Raw genomic sequence first — 22,085 nt, forward strand, 5'->3', positions numbered from 1 at the left:
CTTGTTTGTCGTCCTCCCCCGTGGCTCACGGAAGAGTACAGTGACCCTGTACTCTTGTCTTTTCCCCCACCTCTTGTTTTTAGTGCTTAAGATGGCGAATATTCGCAGGAGGGGCGCGTTACCCCCGCTCCCTCCCCCTGCCCGGGACAGTGGTTCGGCCCGAGCTCCTCTCTGCGCACCGCCCCTTCCTTCTTCCCGCGTCCCCGCGCGAGTGGCGCATTGGCGCCGGGCGCCGAGGGGCGGGGCTCGGCTCGGGCGCGCGCGGGCCCCGTGTATAAATAGTGGGCCGCGCCGCCCGCCACCTCGTTCGCTCCGCGCCGCCAGCCTGAGCTAAATAGACTGCTGTCTTCTGCTCGCGCACTTCGCAGTCGTCTTGCCGCTCCCTTTTCTTCTCTACGCCACTTTCACTTACCACCACCACCACCATGAACGGGCAGCTCAACGGCTTCCACGACGCGTTCATCGAGGAGGGCACGTTCCTCTTTACCTCCGAGTCCGTGGGGGAAGGCCACCCAGGTGAGGTGACGGGCCCTGGAGCCAAGCGAGGGTCGGGGTGCGGGATCGGACCTGGCTGGTAGGACCCGCTAGCCGCGGTGTCCACGCCAGTGACTCTCCCGGCTGGTGGTGGGAAGAGCGGCGGCCGCGCGCCTTCCTCGTGGCGCCGCCGGTGCTGAGCGCGTGGCCGCCGCTCCCTCCCCCGCTTCTCTTCCTCTCTTCCCATCCGGCCGCGCGCCCCGGCATGCGGAAGATTCCAGAAAACGAGAAGGGCGGGGGCCGCGGCCGCTCGTGCTGTTGCCGAGGAGGGCTCTATTTCCTCCTCTCCGCCCTGCGTGCCGACCCACCTCGAGTGGGTGACCCGCCCCGCGTGCTCGCGTCCGGCCCGCGGGAGCGCGCGCCCCGCATTGCAGCCGCAACCACGTGTCTGCCGCATGTGGCTTCTGGGCGAGGGAGCCGGCCGGTTTGCAGAGCGCGGCCCAGGCCTCGGGGAGTCCGCGCTCCCCATTAATTCCTTGGCTGCGGTGAAGGATGTGACATGCCCTTAGCCGGTATATGGTCTGGCGTCAAGGTGACAGCCTCCAACTAAATATAGCGCTTGTCGGAGGAGCCCTGCCTTATTTGGATCGCGCGTGAAAGGGACAGGAAACATGAATTGAGTGCGAGGCGCCATTGCGATGGGGCTGACCGTTAAGCAGGGTTTTACTCCACACGTCCTACGGGCTTTGTCCAGCGGTCCGCCATTACGGGGATCAATTTACACGCGAAGGAGTGAAGCAATACCAAGGGACTTTCGGTCGCAGCCTGAAAACCTCGTATGGTGAAGATCACAATTTTACTAGTCTGATCCAGATCTTTCTTAGGATGACCACAATGACAGATGTCGTCTGATGGCTTAAGGAGCCATTTCTCTCTAGTAAGCCTCCTGTGCCGATGGTGAAACGCCACGAGCAACCTAGTGGTCTACGGGAGGACAGACCCTGAGGTCCTAGTGAGTGATGGTCAGATGTGGTGTGGTGGTTTTGTTTGTATTTTCCCAGTGCTGGGAACATGTGTGTTTGACCCACCTTTTATTAAGTTAAAGCTGCAGGCGTTCGAAAATGTTTGGATTGTTTTGGCCTATGGCATGAGTGCGGTACACGTTTTACTTAAGATTTTTTTGGATGGTTATAGAAAATTTAGGAAAGTAATAATTGGGGAGCTGTATAGATGAGTGGAATATCAAGGATTCAGAATACATTTGGGTATTTTCCAGCCTACTCAGCTTTTGATCCTGGATTACTCAACACAGAATCAAATTGTTGCCGATAATCAAATTGTTATCCCCTTTGTTCGTGAAGTGTCCTTGCTTTCATCATTTAACTCTTCAAGTGACATTTTCTCTCACTTCCCTAATTGGTGTTCCTTAGAGGATCATGGAGAAATTGATAAACAGACCACACTTTGCCTTAGATTTATAATGAGAATTTTAAACTTGGGGGGATAAATGTAAGTATTGTTGTCTTTGAAAATTAACGCGTAAAGATAAATGTTCCTTGTTTTGCTTTTGATTGGAAGAAAGCCACTTTCTGTTTCTACTTTGATTTGAATCTCCGGTATGTGGCTGTTCTGTATAACAATGAAAATTGGTTTTGCCTGGGAACTTTAGTTTTTCAAAATGTTTGAAATAGTGGAAAGACGGGACTGATGTCCTTGTTGTATTAAACATGCTAGGTGTTCCGCTGGCTTACCTGAATTGCTGATCTTGTACAGCTGTAGTAAAAAACCAGGGTGTCAAGTTTGGAAACATGTATCACTGTATCCAGCATTCTTCAGGAAAATGGTTTCTGCACAAGGAATGCTTTACTTAGATGGCAGTTAGGTATGCTGTTGAAAATGGTTAAATTGATAACTTCTATGTTATATAGGTTTTGCCACAATTTGTAGGGGGTGGGGTGGGGTGCTGTGCTGTGCTGTGCTGAGGGCATATGGGATAGAGCCCTTGCCCCCTCCTGTGGAATAGTGGAGTCCTAACCACAGCATGGAGGGAATCCCTGCCACAGTTTTAGAAGAAAGCATTCACAAAGATCTTAACAGCTATAGTTATAGGGAGGGAGGCATGACATACTTATATTAGTAGTAAATTAAAGAAATTGAGCCAGGAATTTTTTTTTCCCCCCAGATAAGATCTGTGACCAGATCAGTGATGCTGTTCTTGATGCCCACCTTCAGCAGGACCCTGATGCCAAAGTGGCTTGTGGTAGGTTCAGAACACTTCTCATATGATGAAAAAATAGCATGAAAATTAACTTTATAAAGTGATGTTTGAGTGTGAACATCTCTTTTATTAGAAACTGTTGCTAAGACTGGAATGATCCTTCTTGCTGGGGAAATTACGTCCAGAGCTGCTGTTGACTACCAGAAAGTGGTTCGTGAAACCATTAAACACATTGGATATGATGATTCTTCCAAAGGTATGTTTTAATGAGTTAACTTTCTAACCTCATTTTTTCAGATATTTTCTTCAGTCCTCTTTAGCTCTATTTTATTGAGTGTTCCTAGGAATATTTCATTCCACCTGTATACTTTTACTGTACTTTTGTTCTGGCCCTATGCTTTTCTCTAAAAGTACTACATTTAGGTATATTTTATTTCTTTAGCAGCATTTAGAGTTCCAGATAATTGTTGTAAGTTTAAAAATATTGCTATGGCCCTTAAAAAAACACATTGTTTTGTTTATAGGATTTGACTACAAGACGTGTAATGTGTTAGTGGCCTTGGAGCAACAGTCACCAGATATTGCTCAAGGTGTTCATCTTGACCGAAACGAGGAAGACATTGGTGCAGGAGACCAGGTATCTTGGTAGACATCTGTTTGCATCTCTTCTAACAAATTTTGAAGCTTGGATTGATTGCATTGGTGACTTTTCCTTTTATAGGGTTTGATGTTTGGTTATGCCACTGATGAAACTGAGGAATGTATGCCTTTAACCATTGTCTTAGCACACAAGCTCAATGCCAAACTGGCTGAACTACGCCGGAATGGCACTTTGCCTTGGTTACGCCCAGATTCTAAAACTCAAGTAAGTGATGAACATTGTAAACCTACACCCATTAACACTGGCACAGGACATCAGTAAGGTGGTTTGATTAAAGCTAAGAGAAGAATAGCATTTGTTCTCTGTACTGTAATGTAGGGTAGGGAACCAAGAACAAAGCTATTGTTTAGTAGACTGATGTTCTGATGTTTGGCTTTCAAGGTGACTGTGCAGTATATGCAGGATCGAGGTGCTGTGCTTCCCATTAGAGTCCACACAATTGTTATATCTGTTCAGCATGATGAAGAAGTTTGTCTTGATGAGATGAGAGATGCCCTAAAGGAGAAGGTCATCAAAGCTGTCGTACCTGCAAAGTACCTTGATGAGGACACAATCTATCATCTACAGCCAAGTGGCAGATTTGTTATTGGTGGGCCTCAGGTAAGGCCTTAAAATTTCAGTTTAATTTGCCTTTTTTTTTTTTTTTTTTTAAATCTGTCATGGTTACTTGGAAAAACCTGGCTACTTTCCACCTTTTTCCTAGGTTTTTTGAAGCCTGCGTGTGAATCTTCTGAGGATGTTTGCCAAGTGATACTGAATAAGCATTTAACAGGCAGGCCTGATCTAGAACCACTGGAAAGGATTGGGCATAAAGTAATTTAAATTCTGTAATTTCAGGGTGATGCTGGTTTGACTGGCCGGAAGATCATTGTGGACACTTATGGTGGTTGGGGAGCTCATGGAGGAGGTGCCTTTTCAGGAAAGGATTATACCAAGGTGGACCGTTCAGCTGCTTATGCTGCTCGTTGGGTGGCAAAATCCCTTGTTAAAGGAGGTCTGTGCAGAAGGGTTCTTGTTCAGGTATATATTTTTCTATTACTGGGTTCACTAAAAGGTGTGTAAGTGGGAGGATGTTTAGCAGTTAACTACTTGTCTTTTTTTTATACCAGTCTGTTACACAGTGTGTGGGTCTTTTGCTGATTCTTAATGATATTTAAATTCTTTTAGGTCTCTTATGCTATTGGAGTATCTCATCCATTGTCTATCTCCATTTTCCATTATGGCACCTCTCAGAAGAGTGAGAGAGAGCTATTAGAGATTGTGAAGAAGAATTTTGACCTCCGCCCTGGGGTCATTGTCAGGTAAAGATGGTAAAGCCTATTGCTAGTGAAAAACATTGAGGGTGTGGGTGTGTATATATTTGATATATTCAAATCTTGGAAGGTGAAGGTGTGAAGGAAGACTCAAGTGGGGAAACATCTTAATTCCTAGAATGTGTTAATATCTTAGAAAATTGCCTTCAGTAGAGGCTTAAATTATTAGGAAGAATCTAAAATTCTAGTGCTCCATGGCTTAGACTAACCACCCTAGAAAAGTTTTCCACATTTGATACAGACTTGTGCTCCTGTTACCTGAGGGATGTTTACTTAAAAGAATTTTTAGTACAGATAAATGGGATGTACATGGCTGTTACAAAGAAAATAACCTTGGTAGGGTGTGGGCATGGGACCTTGGTAAGTATTCCATGACTTTAGATGAGTTTTTGATACTTGAAATTTCTCCAAATAATGACAAGTTTTCATATTTGTTGAGCCAGGGACGGAAAAACGAGAACTATAGTTACTGATAAGGACTGTGCAAGGAGTTTTGGACACCAGGGAAGTAACAAATACTTTTGCCACAAACTTCTTTCCTAGCATACCCCAGAGAACTGAACTCATTTGCCAGAAGTCTTGAAAATGAGTCTTGCTGATTGTTTTGCTTTACTTTAATTGAATGCTACATATTAAGTTACGGACTTGTATATTCCAGGGATCTGGATCTGAAGAAGCCAATTTATCAGAGGACTGCAGCCTATGGCCACTTTGGTAGGGACAGCTTCCCATGGGAAGTGCCCAAAAAGCTTAAATATTGAAAGTGTTAGCCTTTTTTCCCCAGACTTGTTGGCGTAGGCTACAGAGAAGCCTTCAAGCTCTGCGGGAAAGGGCCCTTCTTCCTAAATTTTCCTGTCCTCTTTCAGCTCCTGATCAGTTGCAGTCACTCTATAGTCAATGACATGAATTTTAGCTTGTGTGGGGGACTGTAAGTTGGGCTTGCTATTCTGTCCCTAGGTGTTTTGTTCACCATTATAATGAATTTAGTGAGCATAGGTGATCCGTGTAACTGCCTAGAAACAAATCAACAGCATTGTAGTAAATAATGCTTTGAAATTGAACCTTTGTGCCCTATCACCCAACCTTCTAAAATCCTAATTGCATTGACTCTCCCACCAAATGCTGAAAATGTCCTTGTAATGTGCACGTAAAGTACTTGTAGTTCCATGATAGCTTCTCGTCTGGCAATGCCACAGCCCTGTCAGCATGAATTTGTAATGTCTTGAGCTCTATTATGAATGTGAAGCCTTCCCTTATCCTCCCTATAACTTGATCCACTTCTAATTATGTAGCTCTTTGTCAGGGAGTGTTCCCTATCCAATCATTCTTGCATGTAACGCAAGTTCCAGTTGGAGCTCTAGCCTGACATAAAAAAAAAAAAAAAGGCAGTTACCATTAAACCATCTCCCTGGTGCTTATGCTCTTAATCGCCATCTCTTAAACAGCACCAAATCAGAATCTCTCCACTTTCAGCTGTCTTTTGGAGGACGTACGTAATAAGGTTTTTATTTAGTAAACCAATCCTATGCATGGTTTCAGCACTAGCCAAACCACCAATTCCTAGCTCTAGAAAAACAGGCACTTGGCACCCTTGTGATGTCATACAGAGAAGTCACAGGGCAGTACCTGAGGGTCTGTAGGTTGCACACTTTGGTACCAGATAACTTTTTTTTTTTCTTTATAAGAAAGACTGAGTACTCCACACTGCACAAGAACTCCTCCCAGGGTTTTAACTTTGTTTTATTTTCAAAACCAGGTCCAATGAGCTTTCTGGACAGCTGGTGTAGCTACAGAGAAACCAGCTTCCTTCAGAGAGCAGTGCTTTTGGCGGGGAGGAGGAAATCCCTTCATACTTGAACATTTTCTAATTGCTTATTTATTGTATTCTGGGGTATGGCGTAAGTACAGAGAAGCCATCACCTCAGATGGCAGCTTTTAAAAGATTTTTTTTTTCCTCAACACCATGATTCCTTTAACATGTTTCCAGCATTCCCAGGTAGGCCAAGGTGTCCTACAGAAAAACCTTGGGTTAGACCTACAGGGGTTCTGGCTGGTGTTAACAGAAGGGAGGGCAGAGCTGGTGCAGCTGGCCATGGAGAAAGCTGACTTGGCTGGTGTGGTACAGAGAAGCCAGCTTGTTTACATGCTTATTCCATGACTGCTTGCCCTAAGCAGAAAGTGCCTTTCAGGATCTATTTTTGGAGGTTTATTACGTATGTCTGGTTCTCAATTCCAACAGTTTAATGAAGATCTAAATAAAATGCTAGGTTCTACCTTACCTGTGTCCATTATTATTTGTATTCTGGTGGTATGTGGGATGGTTTCCCAACCAGGGATTGAACGTGGACCTCTGCAGTGGAAGCACTGAATCCTGGCCACCAGGGAACTCTTCCCGCCATTCGTAAGTGTTTCAGTATGAGTATGAATTAAACATATTTTAACCCTGAGTAATTGTAATCCTACCCATGGTTTAGGGAAATAACTTCAACCTTGACTATAGGCCTGGCCTTTAAAAGGTTCATAAATTGTATCCCTGACACTAAGAAGAAAGTTGAAGGTTTGTCCAGCACTGCCTGTTTTGGCCAACACAGTGGGCAAAATTCATGTCTTACTACAACAGCCATTTCTGCACTATCAGCAGTGCTTTAAAGGCATAAAAACCATTAAAATGAGTATCATGTGAGAAAAGTGATATTTTAAATCTATTTTCAGTGTTTTGAAAATGTAAAAACAATTTGCTGTCTTAAGTTCCCCTTGTATATAAATGGGTTAAAGGCTACAAGTTACGTACTACAGTTTGAAAAGTATTTTTAAACAACTGAGGGACCAGTTTCTCATACAATGGATAAAGTTTAAACAAAACTGCAGTGAGGATGTGTATTCTGAATTTGTTGCAGTTATGCAGAATACTCATCAACCAGCTCTTGAACCATCCTTTCTTGAGCTGCATGGCCCATGTATATACACCAGCAAATATGAAATCAAATGGTTGAAATGCTTTACTGTTGCAAATGAGGCCCAAGCAATGGCTGCTTGTATCTGTTTGCCTGGAGGGCTAAAAGTTTAGAAACATTTGGGAGGAAAGGCAAGCTTAAATCTTGTGTCTGACTTTGTGACCGCATCAATTGCAGCATGCCAGGCCTCCCTGTCCATCACCAACTCCCAGAGTTTACTCAAACTCATGTCCATCAAGTCAGTGATGCCATTTAGCCATCTCATCCTCTGTCATCCCCTTCTGCCCACAATCCCTCCCAGCATCAGGGTCTTTTCCAATGAGTCAACTCTTCTGGCCAAGGTTAAATTTCAGGGAGTATAAACTCTTGACCTGCTGTGAAACTTGAGAACTTAAACTTTTCATGAAATGAAAAGCTCCAGGATATCAAAAAGCTTTTTAGATGGCCAAGACACTGCTGTCTAACCATGTTGGTCAAATAATGATGGTGAGGATAAAGCATCTGTAGGTTGGTAAAGCAGGACCAGAGAAATAATGGCCTTAAAGTTTGGTTCAGCATTTACTAGGATGATGCCTGGTTACAGCTTGAGAATCAAAAGCATAAAGTGCCAATGAAAGGGAATGTGAAACATGTTTAAGTTGAAAATCATACTTTTCTACAGTTTTAAGGGGGATGACACTGGTCAGGGACAAAAGACCTAAATGCTGGCCTATGGTAGGAAGCAAAGCCTGGCTAAACATTTCAGTATTCAGACCCAGGGTCTCAATACTGAAACCTGGAGAACCCAGATTTTCTCCAGTGAGCAGTTGTTCTTAACAGTATTGGGTACCCACAACATTGTCACTTGGAAAATGAGACAAGTGGTACACTAACAGTTGAGGGAAAGTAACATCCTTGCCTGTATCAAGAAAAATACTTCTGTAAGAGTTCCCTTCCAAAACGAAGAACTACTTTTATTATTTTCACTAAGTAAAAAGGAGGATGGGGCAGCAGTTATGGGGAAGGACACAGTGCCAAGGTGTCTCGTGTCACTGAGGGGATCTGCAGAACTGAAAACCAGTGTTCCCATGCATGGTTCTTAGCAAAGTGCCCTGTGCCACAGCCATCTCTAACCCACAAAATGCCTTGTGTGAATCACAGGAACTTACTGCCAGGCTCCACTTGGATCAGTTGAGTGCACTTAGGCCCAATCTGCACAACTCCCTGGCAGCCCTGCTCTGATCTGTTTCACTGGATTCCAGTATAAAGGCTGAAAGGACAGAGGTAGGAGAGATGAATTCAACAGATCCAAAAAGTAAGAGGTAGAACTGATGGGCCTTGAAATCTTAAGAAATGGAAGGAAAATGGAAGAATCAAAAAAACAGCTGCCATTCAGTAATAAAGAAGCAGGTCTGAGTTGTGGATGAATGCATCTTGTTTATGACAGTTAAAAACTCTGGGGTAGCTAGGTGGAGCTAGATAAACAGCTCTAGAGCACGGGAAAGAAAGTAAGCAGCGGCATCCCTGGAAACCATGGAGTGGACACAATCATCCCAAGTATGTATGGTGAAAAGGCAGCCACCTAGGAAAGAAGCCTGCGATTGGATGGAGTGGAGCATGGGAAAAGAAGACTGGAAACAAATGCGATCCTTTATCAAAGTAACTGGGATTGCCAGCCTGCTGCCGCTGGTCTCTGCCTCCACACAGGATGCCCAATAGGGTTCCCAAACAGGGCCTGTTTTGTTTTTGTTTGTTTCTGTTGCTAATTATGCATTCTCACTTCCTAGCCCAGTACCAGGCCTTTGAATTTTCACAGAATTGAGGATCTTCCTGAATCACATCCAAACCTTATATATCATGACTGTAAACATCCCCTGATTTCATTACATTTGGTTAAATCTCACTTTACATCACCTCCTGCTCATTGAAAACTAGAATAATGCTAAATACTCAGCTTATTTTTTAGATATATACCACTATTAATCATCTAAATTCTGTTATCAGTTTAACTTTCTGCTATTCTATGCTCATAACCCCTAGTAAAAAGCTGGCTGTATAAACAATAGGAACAAAAAAAGAATCAAAATTGCAGTGAAGAGAAAATTACCCTGCATCTAAAACCTGATCACCATCCTAATCACACTTTATAACCAGACAAGTTTTAAGCTATGTTATTTCAAAATTACTGTCAGTGATTCTGAAAATTTTAAGAGGCAGGGTGCAGGACCTTAAGACTTGAGGTTAAAAAAAAAAAAAAGACTTGAGGTTCAGACCATCAGTCAGTCTATCCCTTATTAGGTATACGTCTTTGAGAGAATTATACTACCCCTCAGCCTCAGTTTCCCCAACCACAAAATAGGGCTTATGGCTCTTAAGGAATAAGTGTAATAATGCTGGCACAGGGCTTCACACAGTGCCTGTATATGGCAAGCACTTAAGAACAGCAGCTATTTTCATGGAACATTAACTCTCTTTTGGCAAGGAGCAAGTCACTTTAAACCTTACTCTTAACCCTTGAAAGACATTTTCACATTGCTTTTTAACCCCACTGCCCAAGCCCCTCAACCTTGGAATTGATAAATCTTATCCTTGCTTTATCTCCTTGTCCCTCTAATCTATCCTCTCTGAATTTATTACAGCCGTGGATATGGAGGAAAAACAAAAAATCTGAAGTAGTTTTTTCACATGTCCACTGCCTAGGTAACGGTCCTGTGACTGGCTGCTGCCACATCTGTACTCCACATCTGGCCTCCCTCAGAACTCTGAGTGGACAGGGTCAGAATCCGGCTCAGGAGGGTTAGAATTTGAAGAATCTGTGTTTACAGGACTCGGCTCTCCCACTGGCTCAAAGGGTCGCAAGTTGGCATAAGTCACCTCTTGGGCCAGCTGCTCCAGGGAAGGGCGGCCTAATGCCAGATTTCGAAGTGAGATACAAGTCATGAGAAAGCTGAAAAAGATGGGAAAAAGCCAGCTGTTCAAACTCCTATTTCAACACAGGCAATCCTGCCAAAGCCCTCAGAGGACACCTGGTCATCTGGCCTCTCACCCACAGATAAGAATCTCCCCCTAGACACCTCCCATCCCAGCTGGAAGGGCACCCCACTCTTTACAGTGTCTGACTGAGGATTCCAGGGTCAGGTAGGAATAACCCACAGGAAATAAGCTGAGTCAGAACAAGACAGCGCCCATCAGACACACCATTTACTCTCCCAATCAATGAGGAAGAGGAGCAAGGAGAGAGGAAAAAGGGAGAAGTTTAGCACTGGACTGTCCTCTCCTGGGAAAGAGTCCCTACTGTTACTCTCATCAGAGAACAGTGACCCAGCCTGCAAACATCTGATGACAAAGACACGTACTATTGGGTAAGGCTTACCTGCGGCGAAAGATATAGAGCTTTCGCAGCAAGAAGCGGACAAGTCGCTCATGGAAAGGAGCATTTCGCCGGCGTTCAATCTCCTGGAGCCTTTGTTGGCGTCTAAGGAAGGTCTGGACCAGTGGTGTTGGCTCAGGGCCGCCTTTGACTTCCCCTTCGAGCAGAGGTTGCAGCTCTGGAGGCAGAGGCCCTGTTTCTGTCCGGAAGAGGGCAAAAAGAGGAATCACTGAGAAAAGAGCATTCTCTCTTCTAGAACTCCTCTTTCCCCAGCTAGATGCTTCAAGTTCATTCTTTAAGTGGGCAGATCTTTGATCATGACCCTGACTTCCTGTAAAGTGGGCTCTCTTAGCCCAAATCTTCAGATACTCACCACTTCCATTTTCCACCTTCTCCTTCAATTCTTGCAGATACGCCAGGTCTTGCTCCAGTGCAACCTCTGTAGTGTTGACGTAGATGTACATATAGCAGGAAGGACTGGACGACACTGTGTACACCTTATGGTACTCACCAGCAGGCAACTGAGAAGGGGGAAGAAATGGATCTCTCATCCTCTAGCCTTTCCCTAGCCAGTCTATGGCTTCCCTCCACTTCCCCACCTCCATCTTTTTTCTTGTATTTTGGAATCCAAAGGAACTGACCTCTAGAATCCTGAATGAGGCTATTTATAGCCCCCAGGGCCCTTGCTTTTCAGCCCTACTGCATTGTTGCTATTTAGTTGCTAAGTCCTGTCCAACTCTTTCCTGACCCCATGGACTGTAGCCCATCAGGCTCCTCTGTCCATGGGATTTTTCAGGCAAGAATGCTGGAGTGGATTGCCACTTCCTTCGCCAGGGGATCTTCCTGACCCTAGGATTGAACCTGCATCTCCTGCAATTGGCAGGTGGATTCCTTACCAACTGAGCCACCAGGGAAGCCTCCTACTGCATTACTGTTACATTAAAGCATTTTGTGTTTATACTAAATCAAGTGCACTCATCAAAAGTTTTCTATCATTGTTAATTCAAGCCAAACACCTGCATTTTTTCTCCCTCCTGAAGAGTCTGGTTCTTCTGTTCTGCCACCAGCTCCACGGTCACCTCCCCCTGCAGCAGCTGGATGCTAGTGTTGCCCAGGTCTTCACTCACGAAGTTCTCCAGGTGCAGCCCTGCCAGGGGCAAGAGTTCCCATCCCACCCCAAGGTGGCGTGAACTCACTCCCAGTCAGAACAGAGAAATCACACCTTCACCACCACCTCCACCTCGGGTTTCAAAAACCAGCCTCCCACCAGGAGCAGACCCTCCCAGCGCCATCACACACTGTGTCCCTGGCCTAGGAGGCCAGGAGGGAGACAGCAAGGCCTTTGTGCTTTCTTCCATACCAGGGAAATCTGCAATAAAGACCACTTCGGTGTGGTTGTCCAGGCTGCTCTTGATCTCCTGTAGTTTAGTTCTCCAGGGAGACAGGTCCATCAGCAGTGGCTGCAGCCAAGGTGTACGCCGGAAGGGGGACCAGGCAGCCTGCACGATGTCCACACGAGGGTCAAAAATCCTTGGGGAAGGAAATCATGTTCTATGGAGGCCATAGCCACCAAAATACTGGAATTTCCAGTTCTGTTCATCACTGTTCCCAGATAGGACAAACAGGGTTTTCCAGAAAGAAGAAACAGCCTACGTCAGCATGTTACTGCCAGCTGGGGACAGAGAGACAGAAGAGGGGAAAGAGATTCTGGAGCACTGGGAAGAATGCGGGTTAGTGGCCGCCTGAGGAGAGTTAACAGCTTCTAAGAGAATGAGTTCCCTTTTCTTCGGGATGACAGTGCCCTCTGCTGGATGCAATCAGCTATGCCCACAACCAGGTCAACAGGGACATGCACCAGAGGACAGCCTTGCAAGCAAGACAACACTGAGGAGCACAGGCTAGTCATCTTGGCCAAAAAAAAACTGGACTTCACGTTCTCCCCCTTCTCTGCTCCCCTTGCCCACCTCTGCTGGAAGCGGTCATTGATGGAGACCCAAATATCAAAGTAGATCTGGGGCTCAGTGACATTGTACTTGGGCAGCAGGCGGCTCAGGCAAGTGGCATATTGCTTCAGCATGTCTGCATGGTCCTTCCAACGCCGGCTCTGTGTGAATACCTGCCCCAAACCCCCACATTAGTCCCACCTCGTTGTTATTGAGCTCCGAGACAGGTCATGCAGTGCCGAAGGCACAAAAAGATCCCTGCCTGCTGCCAGTTTTGACAGGGAAGAAAAAAAAAAATGAGAAGCAAAAAACTTCGTGGAAGAATTTTTCTCATCGCTGGGCTAGTGGTACTCACCTTTCCTAAGTCTCATCTCAATTGAGGGATGTGAATGACACTGCCCATTTCAACCCCCACAAAAGAAGGTTCCACCTGGCTCCAGAGAAAGGGCAAAGTGGACCCACAGAGACCAGAGCCCAAAGCTCAAGGGGGCCTCTGAAGGCCAGGAAGTTAGTGGCATCTCACCCCAGGGTTGAGGTAGCCCAGCTCGCCGGTGCGGCCATCACGGTAGGTGATCTTCACGTGCTGGTGGGAGCGGGAATGCACCATCATGTCCCAGGAGTAGCCGTATAGCCCGTTGGTCCAGTTGTTGTACCCCTGAGGAAGCAGGGTGGTGGGAGTCAGCTCCAAGCGCCTCACGCTAACGCTGTCCTCTGCCCAGAGAGGCCCCCATATCTGCCCGCTTCTCTCCTGAGCACTGTCCCCTCTGCCACTATCCAAGCGGACCCCCAGCCCGCACACACCTGGGTGAGGAAGTGGGAATAGGGCAAGAAGAGCTGCTCCAGGAGGTAGAGCAGGGTGAAGGCAGTGCTCAGCTGGTGGCGCAGCCCTGGCTTCTGACTGCCTTTGGCTCGGCTCCTCTTATACAGGCAGGAAGTGCTGGGCTGTGGGGCGGTCTTGAGGGGCAGCAGCTCTTGCAGCTTTTTCGGGCAGTGAGCTACCAGCTTCCGAGGCCACTCAGGAGAGCAGAAGAGAGGGCTGCTGGCCAGCATGACATAGGGGAACATGCCTAGAACAGCGGGGAGGAAACCAGCACTTCAGGAGTTTGACTGGAAAACATGGCTCATCCCCTCCACACACCCCCCTTCCCCTAGGCAGCCTCTCCCAGGTATTCCACTTATGATGAAAGAAGTCCTCAACTGGAGCCTATTACTTCCCACAGAAACTTATCACAAAACATACTAGCTGAGCCCAAAAGCCCTTGGCCGCCTTCTCATCTGTTTCCATCTCTCAGAGATTACATCAGGCTCAGCTTAGCTCCTGTTCCTGTCACCATCTCCCCCTGCCACACGGGCCGCTGGTTCGTCCCTCCCCTGCACACCTGTGGCTTCCTGTTTCCCACCAGATTATAGGAGCTGACCAATGCTGAAAAGCTGGGAATTCATGCAGTGGAAGTAGGACACAAAGACGAAGCCGATGGGTCTTGAGGCATCAAAGAAGAGCAGGAAACCGGCTGAGAGGTCGAGCAGCAATCCACACCAGTGCACCACCAGTAGACTCGTCATCTCCTCGGACAACACAAGTCTGCAGACAGCAGGGTCAAAGCTCAGGCACTAGCATGCATGGAATACTCACAGTTGAGGCACCTCTGCTACCTTCTCCATGCTGCATGATCCACCCTGGCAGGTGGGTAGAGAACTCCACAGAAAGACATCCTCTGGGAGGGTTTTCCAACCCCTTTTCATTTCCACATAATTTAAGAGTGTTAGTCACTCAGTTGTGTCCAACTCTTTACGACCCTAGGGATTATAGCCCACCACGCTACTCTGTCCATGGAATTTTCCAACCCAGGTATTGAATCCAGGTCTCAGTGTTGCAGGCTGGTTCTTTACCATCTGAGCCATCAGGGAATCTCACATACTTCAGGTGTTCAATTTCTTTCAACATGCCCTAAGTAATAAGCAAGGGCAGAGCTCCCAGAGCAAAATTTTTTTTTTTTTCCAGAGCAAAATTTGAATGAGCAGTGTGTGTGTTATGCAGGGCAGGCTCTTCCTGGAGGTATACCTTCTGGAGGTATACTTTAAAAGGGGAATGCTTGGCTGATATAATGATGTCAAACTTCCAGAACTGGGAGGTGTCAGGGCAGAAGGAAGAGTACAAAGTAAGACAAGAAGGGGGTTCCCTGGTGGTCCGGTGGTTAAGAATCTGCCTGCCAATGCAGGGGACATGCGTTCGATCCCTGGTCTGGGAAGATTCCACAGCCATGGAGGAACTAAACCCACTCGCTGTGATGGTGAGCCCACATACCTGGAGCCCATGCTCTGCAACTAGAGCAGTCACAGTAATGAGGAGCCCACACACCACAGCGAGACAGCAGCCCCTACTTGCCACAACTAGAGAAAGTCTATAGCAACAAGGACCCGCACAGCCAAAAGTAAGAGTAAAAAAAGGAAGGCAAAAGGAAGAAGAGATGGGAGGAAGAGAGAAGTCAGAGAGAAGCAGCTCTGCTTTGGGAAGAGTTATTAACAATGGTTTTGTTGGGGAAGGGGAGCTGACTGTCCATCTTCTTGGCACGCCAGTTGAGGAGTCTGGGCAAGAGGCTGGGGCAGCCACCCAAGGACAGAGGGCCCACCACAGCGACTGCTGGGGCACTGACTCACTCTCCAAGTCACCTAGCGCTGGCACTTCCCTTTCCTTTATTTCTCTTCCCTTCGCTTCGGCCCATGCTGTAAGTCTCCCAGGGGCAGCTAAGCCTAGATCTTTTGACATCATCAACTCTGCCTTCTGCTGAAGAGGGAGATGAGCGGACAGAGTGAAGCATGAAGCAAATTTAGGCAAAGTGGGAGCAGCAGCTATGACCGGAGACCTGAAGGAGGTGAGCCCCCCAACCCTGCACCTGGCCACTCCAGGCCTCTGCCCTGCTGCTCACTTGAAAGGGCTGAAGAGCCAGTGCCGAGACAGGTATTCCATAGAGTAGCCTTCCACCCAGTCTGCGTCCAGCTTCTTTATGCCCGCAATGAAGTACACGATGAAGATCTGCAAACACGATATGCAAAACGAATATTCAAACGAAGTCAGAACCTCATCCTCCGCAGACAGTCACAAATCAGTTCTGACCTCAGTCCAGGGCCTGAGAGACGAGATCCACTCTATTCATTCATCTCAGACGTTCACTCACCTAACATCCTACAGATGTCAGGCACAGTATTAGGCAAAGTCAGGACGGAAAAGTCGGGCTTCCCTGGTGGCTCAGATGGTAAAGAATCTGACTACAGTGCAGGAAACCTGGGTTCCATCTCTGAATTGGGAAGATCCCCTGGAGAAAGGAGTAGCAACCCACTCCAGTATTCCTGCCTGGAGAATTCCATGGACAGAGGAGCCTGGCAGACCACAGACCATGCGGTCGCAAAGAGTCGGACAGGACTGAGCAACTAACACTTTCACTTTACTTTCACTTTTGAAGGAAAAGTCATGAAGGAAAAAGGAAAGTCATGAAGCACAGAGGTTACTCTTTCCACATGAAGATTCTAATCTAGTGGGAATAAAGCTCTATTCTTTCTTTGTATGACAAGGTGAGAGACCCCAGAGATTAGGAAGTAGATTAGATTAGAAAGCAGGGAGAAGCCAGTCCAGCTTTCCAGCAAAAAGGGAAAAAGAGGGATGTCCCTGGTGGTCCAGTAGATGAGCGTCTACCTACCAATGCGAGGGACAGGGCTTCAATGCCTGATGTAGGAAGATCCTACCTGCTGAGGGGCAAGTAAGCCCACGCACCACACAACTAATGAGGCCACGCTTTAGAGCCCACAAAGCTCTCTTGCCCAGAGCCCATGCTCTGCAATCAGAGACGCCACCACTCTGAGAAATTGGGGCACAGCACTGAAGAGTAGCCCCTGCTCTCCACAACTAGAGAGACTCGTATGCAGCAATGAATACCCAGCATAGCCAAAAAGAAAATAAATACGTAAAAAATTGTTTAAATAGTTGAGTTTCAAAAAGGAAGAGGGGAGGAGGAGAAGATTCAGGGAGGCCAAGCAGAGTGAAGTCTGGCAGTGGGCAGCCATGCTGCCACTGGCTGTGAAGAACACCCCCTCTCTCCTGAGATCTGGTACCTGGCCACGCAACACAGCATAGTTCCAAAGGGGCACGTGGGCATTCCGCTTCCGGGCACTCAGCAGGCCATCCACAGACCTGCAATGAGAGGGAGAAGGGTGGAGGACAGGTTCTTAGTCCAGTCCCATTTCTCCCTTGCTTTTTAAATGTCATCATCTCTCTATTCCAGGATATCTCTGTAATGATGTCTCTACTCTAGGAGGTCTCCCACATTTTCTCAGTTCTCTGGGCTATTCTGATGCCCTTTCGAATTATTTGAGCACCCTGAAACGATTATTTCAAGTCATAACAGAAACTACTAGTTGTAACTACTAGTGAGTTATAACAACAACAACAAAAAATTCAGTGTTTAACATCTGTTAGTTAGCAAATTAGTCTCTCCTCATAAAACAAACCAGGAAAAAAACTACAATGCTAGCCCCAGAAGAAAGGGGCTGTAGATCCTCCATTCCCCACCCCATGGCCACAGGGCAGCTGGCAGGAAGACTAGTATACATTGACCTCCTGTTACCTGCATGAGGGAAGGTGTACTTCCCCCTGCTCCTCCTGCCACCCCATCCACTGCATGGGAGAAGGGCATAAAGAATCACTGATACGCAAAAAGAAAAAAGATTACAGTGCTAAAACATGACTAAACTTGAAAAAGAAGGAATTTCAGGGAATGTTTGAAAAGCTGGTGTATGAAAATATACACAGTGCATTTAAAGCAAAGTTTCAATTTTCAAGACAAACTGACATTTCACAGACCTGGATGCTAGGATCTAGGGCCAGAGAGTATCTGTTAACAGCTTACCTAGGCTGAGAACTGACAAAACCAGGCTACTAAGATTAGATGTATTCTGGGGAGGCAGAAGCAAAGCAGGTTTTCAAGAAGACACAGAATGAGCAGAGAAGCCAAGAAAGGGGCAGGTTATTATACTGGTGCTCAAGAGCACTGGAGTCTACCATTAGGGAGACCTGGAGTCTCATTTATGCCTCTTAACTGCTTGGTGACCTTAGGCAAATCCTTTATTTCTCTAAGCCTTAATTTCTTCATTTATAAAATGGGAATAGCATGATGGACCTCATGGGGTTATAACATGGAAAAAGCAAAAGTGTTTAGCGTAGTGCTTGGCATGTGTAAAGTCTTCAGTGAATGACCAGTATTTTTTCAAATTGTGCAAAAATCACAAAAATGAGACTTTCTGGGGTATTCTGTCAGAGAGTGTTAGTCACGCAGTCATGTCCAACTCTTTGTGATCCCATGGATTGTAGCCCATTAGGCTTCTCTGTCTATGGAATTCTCCAGGCAGGAATACCAGTCATTCCCTTTTCCAGGGGATCTTCCTGATCCAGGGATCAAACCTCGGTCTCCTGCACTGCAGACGGATTCTTTACCATCTGAGCCACCAGGAAAGCTCAAGTGCCTCTCAATTCCTTATGATGAGAGCTGGCCACTCTAAATGAATGTAAAGGTTTACAAAAAGGGGATATCTGCATAGATGTACTGACAATTGACATGTAATCAGTGACTGATAAATCACTAACGAATCCAGTGTTTGAGTTTTTCTTCCCATGCCCATGTTATTGACAGTTCATACTTGCTTTTTACTTAGTAATAGAAGGATTCCTTAAAGATCATCAGCTCTGCCACCCTGTCTCCAAATCCCTTTTTCACCTCCCCTGAAAGATGGTCACATAAGCCAGAGGTGGGGGAGGGTTACCTCCTCCAGGGACAGCACTGCTGGGCAGCCCTGGTGGGCCCTCTCCTTCTGACATGCTTCTGCCCCACAGCAATGTCTACTCTTGGCTCTAATTCTGTCCCTCACAGAAAAAGTCTGCTCCCTCTTCCACATGACCACCCTCGAAGTATTTGAAAACAGCTATGTCTGGCTTTAGTCTTCTCTTCTTCTAAGAGGATTACAGGAAGTGGACAGATCAAGGCACCTGGGGAGATAGGGAAAGAGTGAAGGGGTGGGAATGGAGCCATTCTGCTTGTGGTCACCCTCAGAGCTCCCACCTTGCTGACCCTTGCCCCTCCCGAGTCCATCCAAGTTACCTTTACTTGTATACAAGTTACCTTTACTCTGCAAAGCATGGTTGAAGATATGCTTGCTGGGACAAGTGCTAGGACCTTACTGGGCCCCTACCTCTGGGGACCATCCTGATGCAGCCAACCCCTCCCTTGTGCCCCCTAGACTCATACCAGTAGTGGTGTGCGTCCACAAATGTCAGCTGAAAGGCCAACAGGCCATACAGATAGGAGTGGTTGTTCCACGACGTCTTGTCCAGGAGAAACACATACCAGTATGGCAGCAGGAATAACACACAGCTTATCCGGTAGCACAGGCCCAGCATCATGCCCAGTGCCCCTGGGATTGGTAGAGGAGAGATTAAAAGGTCAAAGGGTCGCCACAGGCCCAGCTCCCCTGGGACAGGCTATGAGTGGGGTTAAGAAAATCATCAGATGTTTTATAGTCAGATAAAAATAAATTTCAACTAAATGTTATTTCAATATTTTAAAAAGAGTTAAGGGGTCACAGCTCAGATGACACACAGGTCAGCAGGATGAAATTATAAGTTCTAGAAGAAGTGAAATAAGAAAACCTAGAGAATTCCCTGGCGGTCCAGCGGTTAGGACTTAGTGTTTTCACTGCCAAGGGCCTAAGTTCGATCCCCAGTCAGGGAACTAAGATCTTGCAAACCCTGTGGCACAGCCAAAAATAAAAATGAAACCCAAGACCCTGGTCAATCACCAGCATACTTCAGATTTCTGGGTTTTAGGTAGTCCAGTCAATACACCCATCTCTCCTGCAGTTTCTCTCACCCAGAAACATGACGGTGTAGACCAGATACATCCAGTCAAGTGGCAGTGGCTGCAGGGTGTCCAGCAAGGGGAAGCGACACACCTCCAGGCCATCCAGGTATCTTCGGTCCAGGGAGCTGAGACCCCGCTCCTGGGGAATGTCCAGCACCATCATCAGCCCTGAGAAGGCAGAGGGGGAGGGTGCCGATAGGCCTCAGCAAAGGTAACCATGGAACATACTAGAATACAGTTGAGCACACCCAGCTCCAGAAAGAATTCATTCAACAATAACCATGCTTGCTAAGTCGCTTCAGTCGTGTCTGACTCTTTTTAATCCCATGGACTGGAGCCCACCAGGCTCCTCTGTCCATGGGATTCTCCAGCCAAGAATACTGGAGTGGGTTGTCATTTCTTCCTCCAGGGGATCTCCTGACCCAGGGGTTGAACCCGCATCTCCTGCATTGACAGGCAGGTTCTTTACCACTCGCGCCACCTGGGAATTGGTTGAGTGCCTACTCTGTGCTAGGCATTATGCCAGTTGTGGGATGTCAGCCACTGTACCTCCCTGAGCCAATTCCCCATTTGTGAGTAGGGGCTCATAATATTTTGCAGGGTCTCAGAGAAGATTAAATGAAAGAAGTGTACAAAATGCTCGAAGCTATTCAGGTTTTGATAGTCATGTTTGTAAAGGTCTGTCCTACTGGCTACACAAAGTGCTCTGGGGTGATGCGCCCTCAGCCTCTTTTTCTTTTCTGGCACAGCAGTATCTGGCCAGCACACTGGGGTAAACAGAAGGGCTACTCAGGTCAGGCAGCCAGCTCCAAATTAATGCAGGATTTCTCAAACCCAGGACAATTCAGTTTGGCCTGGTTAATTATTTGCTGGAGGTCTACCCTGTGGTTCATAGGTCATTCAGTAGCATCCCTGATTTCTGTGTAGATGCCAGTAACCACCTCTTCCCCTCCCCCCACACCTAGCTGTGACAAATACAAATGTCTTCAGACAATGCCAAATGTCCCCTGGACAGCAAAATCGCCTCCAGTTGAGAACCACTGTATTAAGGAGAGTAATATCTCGGCGTGTCTGTAACCCATTCCAAACCTACATGCTGTGGCCTATGAGTTAGAAAGGTCTGGATTAGGGAGTCACAGCCTAAATGGCTGCTCTGTCACCCTAGCCATTTCTCTGAAGTCTAGTCCTTAGCATAGTTACTGGAAAACTTCATTCTAGTCCTTAGCATAGTTACTGGAAAACTTCATTCCACAAATAAAATGGGTTTCTGTTCCTCTGTCTCTGTATTTCCTGTAGCCTCGGATCAAAGCACTTCTGATCTCCAAGTCCTAATCAGAGGAGACAAAACTGGGTTACAAAGAGTTCTTCCAGGATATTAGTCACTTCAGCTCTTAGAAAAAGGAAGGTTAGCCCACTAAGCAAGTAAGTATCCAAGAAACAGACAAGGGACCATTGTCATTCTCTCACCCCCAACCACGCTGGCACCTCCCAGACACTGGACTTACCGAAGAGAAAACGGAAGACTGCTAGGCTTGCAGGATCCGTGGGTCTATTCAGCAGGGTCACCAACCTCTCCCAGCTGGACACATCTGTCCACTCAAAACCCAACAGTTTCCCCATTCGGCTGCCCTGACGGGGCCCTGAAGTCTGTGCAGCCTTGTCTTTCTTTACTTTGTCTGCAACCAATAAATGGAGAAAGTTGCACGTGCACGTGTGGGAATGGAGATGTTTTAAAACAGACTCCTCAAATCAGAAAAATCTCCGTCTAGGGCTTCTGCAGCCCCTCCTCCAGGATCCCCCAATGCCCCAGAACCTTTCTCAGACTGCAGCCCCTAATGGCAAAGCGCCCTGAATGTCATCACCCACCCCGAAACCGAAGACTGTAATCTCTCTCTACAAGACCCTTCCCACCCGAGGCTCCCTTCCCCAGCCAGGTCCCGCAGGGCATCCCGCTCCAACCCCTCTGAAAGCCGCGCCCCTCTCTATCAGCCAAAAGGCAGGGCTCTGAGCCTACCTGAGCCCCGCGGGGCCCGCGCGGGTCGAGCAGAGACCGCCATGGCCTCGGGAAGGTAGATGTGCCACAGGAACAACCTCCGAGCCCGGGGGCGTCTCCAGGGGCGGCTCCCCTAAGCCCCGCCTCCCCGACACATCAGCACGCGCGAGGCCGGCCGGAAAGCGCGGAGACTGTCGTGAAGGGCCCTAGTCGGCCGCGCCGGACTCCCTGCTTGGCGGCAGAGGGCGGAGCGAGGAGTCTGGGGGCGGGGCAAC

At 47.2% G+C, this 22,085-nt stretch overlaps 2 protein-coding genes across 3 annotated transcripts; one reads left to right on the top strand and one right to left on the bottom strand.

Annotated features, from left to right (window-relative positions):
- Positions 1-293: 293 nt before the first annotated feature.
- MAT2A (methionine adenosyltransferase 2A) lies at positions 294-6,944 on the top strand. Its single transcript, XM_043917781.1, has 9 exons — positions 294-516; positions 2,657-2,734; positions 2,826-2,948; positions 3,217-3,329; positions 3,414-3,557; positions 3,735-3,953; positions 4,191-4,373; positions 4,521-4,654; positions 5,325-6,944. The coding sequence occupies exons 1-9, from the start codon at positions 426-428 to the stop codon at positions 5,425-5,427; spliced, it is 1,188 nt and encodes a 395-aa protein (XP_043773716.1). The 5' UTR covers positions 294-425; the 3' UTR covers positions 5,428-6,944.
- On the bottom strand, positions 5,956-21,991 carry GGCX (gamma-glutamyl carboxylase). 2 transcript variants are annotated; one of them, XM_043917780.1, is made up of 15 exons: positions 21,832-21,991; positions 21,323-21,493; positions 19,827-19,985; positions 19,206-19,371; positions 17,020-17,098; positions 15,840-15,946; positions 14,331-14,494; positions 13,714-13,979; positions 13,436-13,567; positions 12,934-13,085; positions 12,330-12,499; positions 11,986-12,116; positions 11,343-11,490; positions 10,973-11,168; positions 5,956-10,546 (listed from the first exon to the last, which is right to left on the bottom strand). In XM_043917780.1, exons 1-15 carry the CDS (start codon positions 21,872-21,874, stop codon positions 10,354-10,356), a joined length of 2,277 nt encoding a protein of 758 aa, XP_043773715.1. In that variant the 5' UTR covers positions 21,875-21,991; the 3' UTR covers positions 5,956-10,353. The 2 variants fall into 2 exon arrangements, with proteins under 2 accessions (XP_043773715.1, XP_043773713.1); XM_043917778.1 differs by having other exon boundaries at positions 11,986-12,164.
- Positions 21,992-22,085: the final 94 nt, after the last annotated feature.

Source organism: Cervus elaphus, chromosome 11 (genome assembly GCF_910594005.1).
Source record: "Cervus elaphus chromosome 11, mCerEla1.1, whole genome shotgun sequence".
Classification (NCBI taxonomy): domain Eukaryota; kingdom Metazoa; phylum Chordata; class Mammalia; order Artiodactyla; family Cervidae; genus Cervus; species Cervus elaphus.